This window comes from Lipotes vexillifer, unplaced genomic scaffold, assembly GCF_000442215.2.
Source record: "Lipotes vexillifer unplaced genomic scaffold, Lipotes_vexillifer_v1.1 scaffold518, whole genome shotgun sequence".
In the NCBI taxonomy this organism is placed as follows: domain Eukaryota; kingdom Metazoa; phylum Chordata; class Mammalia; order Artiodactyla; family Lipotidae; genus Lipotes; species Lipotes vexillifer.
This window is the reverse complement of record NW_006780945.1, coordinates 1,785,900-1,790,060: the sequence shown is the minus strand read 5'-3', so window position 1 is coordinate 1,790,060 and position 4,161 is coordinate 1,785,900. Positions and strand designations below refer to the sequence as shown.

The window sequence follows — 4,161 nt, the reverse complement described above, 5'->3', positions numbered from 1 at the left end:
GCCTGCCCCCAGAGACAGAAAAACGTGGCTTGTGGAGAGTCCGAGCGTGGGACCTGAAGCTGCAGCTGGGGGGCGGGGCCCGGGGGGGGCGGCCCGGCAGTTGCCCCTGATCAGTAAGGGCAGGTTCTGTCTGCTTCCGGCCAGGCAGGGAGGCCCACACTGAGCCATTGTTCTCTCTATCAGCAGCGCTGTGGGCAACGACTCCTGCGGAGTGGAGGCCGAGGCCAAGTACAACGACACGGACCTGTGCTGGGGGCCCCTGCACCGCGTGGACGCCTACCGCATCTACCTGGTGAGTGGTCGGCCAGGCTGGCCCTGGGGACCAGGGGCCTGGGAGCTGCCTGCACTCTTGGCTAGAACTTTCCCCAGAGCGGAGAGTCTGCACAGCCCCACAGCTTGGCTAATTTCTGGGGCTTTGGTCCCGGGCAGAAAGTGGATCATGTGGCTACAGTGCCCGCCCCAGAGCGTCCCGGCCACTGGGCTTCCATCGTGTGTGGTTTGGAGTTGGCATTGGGATTGGCGCCAGCTCCAGGGCCATGAACTCTTATAAACTCATCTAGGGGTTTGAAGGGCATGCTTATCAAAGCCCTGTACGAGGGCCAGGGCTGGCTTTCCGGAAACTTTCCCTGTTTTGACCTTACTCCCGGCCAGCCCAGGAGCGCATGAGTGGATGCCGGGGTTGCTGGCTAGGCAGGCAGGACTGAGCCATCTCACGGCTGACCCCAGGTACAGACAGCTCTCCAGATCAGGAGGGATGAGCCCAGCTCGCTCCCAGTCTCCCCGGCTCCTCGCAGACAAGGAAAGAAGATGAATGTCCAGGCTCCGTCTTGAGTGCTTTGTACCAGTGGCGAGACGGGTGTGGGCGGAGGGGGGAATCGGAGCTGAATAACGCGTCCCACGGGTCTCCGGGAATAAGACGCCAAACCAGAGGCAGGTGTCTGTCTGCCTGCTTTGCAGGCGCGACTCAGAAGTGGTTCCCTTTCGCCTGTGCGGTGTCTGTTAATGCTCTCTGCTTCCTCCTGGCCCTCCTCAGCCCTGACACAGATTTAGGTACATTAGGCGACACACAGCTTGACACGCGGCCACTTAGCTGATGTGTAGCGGGACGCGGGAGAGCCAGCCTCGCGGGGAGGCTCAGGGCGTCGGCCTCTTGACTTAATTATCCCTATCCCGGCAGAGCTTCCCACGGCCCCGCCACCTGTGTTATTCGGCTCTGAATTTGTTAACCCCAAGGACAGCCAAATGGTGGTTTCGCCTTCCCAGCCCCATCCTATCGACCTACCCCAGGAGTCCTGTGGTGCCAGCCCCGGGAGAGATTTGTTTTCCTCTGTGCGTTTCTGGAGCAGTTGGGTGGTCAGCTACGGCTAGGAGGGTGTCTTCTAGCAGGACTGTATCTCAGCTGAGGTCCGATGGGGCTTCGGTGGCAGGTTAATTTCCCGGCCCCTTCCCCACTTCCCCAGCCTTGGGGGCAGGCCGAGAACTCAGCAGGGCCACCAGGAGAATCCGGGAGAGCGGAGGCCTGTTAGCCTCTCAGCTTTCAACAAACCGTGATTGATACAATTAGCAAAAGTGTTGGTAATTGTAAGGACCCATCTGGATCTCTAACCGGCACAGTCAGGCAGAAGGAGGAGGTTGAAGAAAGGGTCCCAGGGGCTCAGCACAGACCCGGGAGCAGGTCCAGGTTGGAGGGTCAGCGGCGGAGCCCCTCAGGCAGGTCTTTACCGGGGGCGCTGCTGGAGGCTGTGCAGGATCTGCCTGGCTCATTCCCCCACGCGTCGACAGAACAGACATGGAGCGCTGGGAATATTGCTGCTGCCATCGGCCCGATGAATTATTTAGCAGCGTCATTACTGCCTTATTAAATTGTTCTTCCTCTCATTCCTATAAACCTTCCACATGATGGAAGCCTCCCTGCCCGAGTTTCAATAACTGTCTGACCGAACAGAAGGAGCCCTTCAGGAAAGCAGACAGGCATTAATTACTGCCTTTGTCTCCCAGTTGCACTTATAGCTCATAAAGCTAATTGCCACCAGGCCCACAGAAGCTGCACGAAACAGGAGGGGGCGGGGCCAAGCAGAAACAGAGCCCGTTCTCTCTGGGTTGTTGACACCCTCGCACTGCTGGGGACTTTGGTTCGCTCAGAAGGTTTTCGGTTCAGACGTGCTCTTCTGCCTGGTTTGGAGAAATTCAGGGCAGGTGGACCTTCGCGTTGTCTCAAAAGTTATTTTACAACTTTGCGTGTGGCTCCCAGGGTCCGCGGCTTCCACAGAGCTGTGCCTCCTGACCCTAAATACCGGCGGGGGTGGGGGCAGGAGGGCAGGATGGGGGCGGGGGGGGGGGGGGGGGGGGGCTCTGTCCCTCTGCAGGCCACCCCCTCTTAGTGAGTCGGAAGCGGCCTAGCGACTGAAGGAGGGGGTTGGCAGACGTGGGTTTCCTTCCTCCGTCCTGGGTGCTCTGTGACAGGTGCTAACAGCATCTTCCCCTCCCAAGTCCGGCCCGCGGGGCTCATCCCTGCATCCTTGTTCCACCAAGTGGCCCCTTCAGATCATGGGAGGAGAGGGGCATCCTTTCCCCTCGCCCCGCAGTCATTCACGTTTGGAAGATTGTCCATCCCGCCTAGAGAATCCCATCGCGCCTCTTTCTACCAGCTGTTTTGCTGCTGCAGCGTTGGCCACGGAGGCGGGCGGGTTTAAAGCCCCCTTCCCACCCCAGGCACAGCCACTTCTTTGTCTCAGGTAAACGATACACCTATCCAGCCTGCATGTTCAAAAGGACCTCTAATAGCCTCTTCTTTTCTATTCCAGGGCAGTATTTTCTGGCTTTAACTTTATGGTTTAATTTTTAGAAAGTCCTCTGGAAGCAGTCTCTTCTGTGTCCTCCCGGGAGTGCTGCTGAGATGCACACACAGAATGAGAATATTTGGGATATTAACTATCTCCAGAGGCCAGCCTGTGTAGCATCATGCTTACTTGTCAGAAGGGAGCTTTCTCTACCACCAGCTACCGGTCGCCTCCCAAAGCCCTTGACCTTAATGAGTGGAAAATTCCTCCTCCCCTGCTGTAGCCTGTGACCTGTGTCCACATCCTGTGATTCCCGTGCAGCTGATACGAGTCAGTTTCTCCCTCTCCCTCCTTGAAGTAGCCGCAGAGCCGGGTGCTGTGAGGTGGGGGCGGTCCCGCGAGTCACACGTGCCCCCAGGGCATCCCAGCAAGATGTCACAGCTGGAGCCAGCAGTGACCTGGCCCGTCTACCCGCCCCCCCTACCGCCGTCATGAGGGCCCGTGATAATTAGCATCAGGATCTGATCTTCCGGCCCCACCGCCCACCCCTCATGCTCCTTTGACGTATCAAATGGGACAGTGTTGATGCCCCAGCGCTTTCAGACCCGCAGCCTTGCCTCCAGGCTGGGGAATGTCCTGGGATTCTCTCTGCAGAGCATGTCTGGCTTGAGTAGGAAACAAAGTCAGAATTTAGCATTTCATTTTCCTATGTGCTGAGGAAGAGTCAGGAGCTGCTGGTGAACGGCAGGGTCATATGGAAATGAGTTCCGTCCAGGAATCGTACTGTCCCGAGTGTCTGGGAGGCAGGACGTGTGTCGCTGTCCCCTGAGTCAAGGGCACTGCCCGGCGCTCTTGTTCTCCTTCCTCATTCCTGCAGGGCCGTCCGGCCTCATTTGCGCCCCAGGCTCCGTCGGTACCGCCCCCTGGAGGGTGTCAGAGGGAAGTCCTGGGGGGACAGCGGGACTCCCCGAGTGCTGAAGCCTCCTCACTGCCGGCAGGAGCGGCCTCCACAGCTTACAGGTGGACAGGTGCCGCTGCGGCACCGGCGGCCCAGCAGGCCCCGGCCGGGCAGAGCCGGGCCCGCAGATGGCAGAGCGGAGCTCATCCTGGCTGGAGACCCAGCCGCAAACTGGCAGCGTTGGGCAGGGGGCCCCTCGTGGGCTGCTTTGAGACAGAACAAGGTCACCCTGGCTTGCCATGCTGCCTTGAACGCAGGAGCTGTGAGATCCACCTCTGGGGTCTGGGGGTGAGCTGGGAGAGAGGTGCAGCCTGCAGCTGCCTGGCAGGTGACCTGCCACCCACTGCCAGACAGAGGGGCCTCTCCCTGTGGACACCCCTTGAAGAAACAGGGTATGTGTTGGGGGCTGTAGGGGGTGTTCTG

The 4,161-nt window shown here is 59.4% G+C and overlaps 1 protein-coding gene across 1 annotated transcript in view; it reads left to right on the top strand.

Annotated features, from left to right (window-relative positions):
• Positions 1–4,161, top strand: part of SLC38A12 (solute carrier family 38 member 12) — a 57,661-nt gene that overhangs the window by 16,919 nt on the left and 36,581 nt on the right. The window contains exon 7 of the mRNA XM_007454376.1: positions 184–292. Within this exon, the coding sequence (XP_007454438.1) occupies positions 184–292 (109 nt within the window). The remainder of the gene's footprint in view (positions 1–183; positions 293–4,161) is intronic.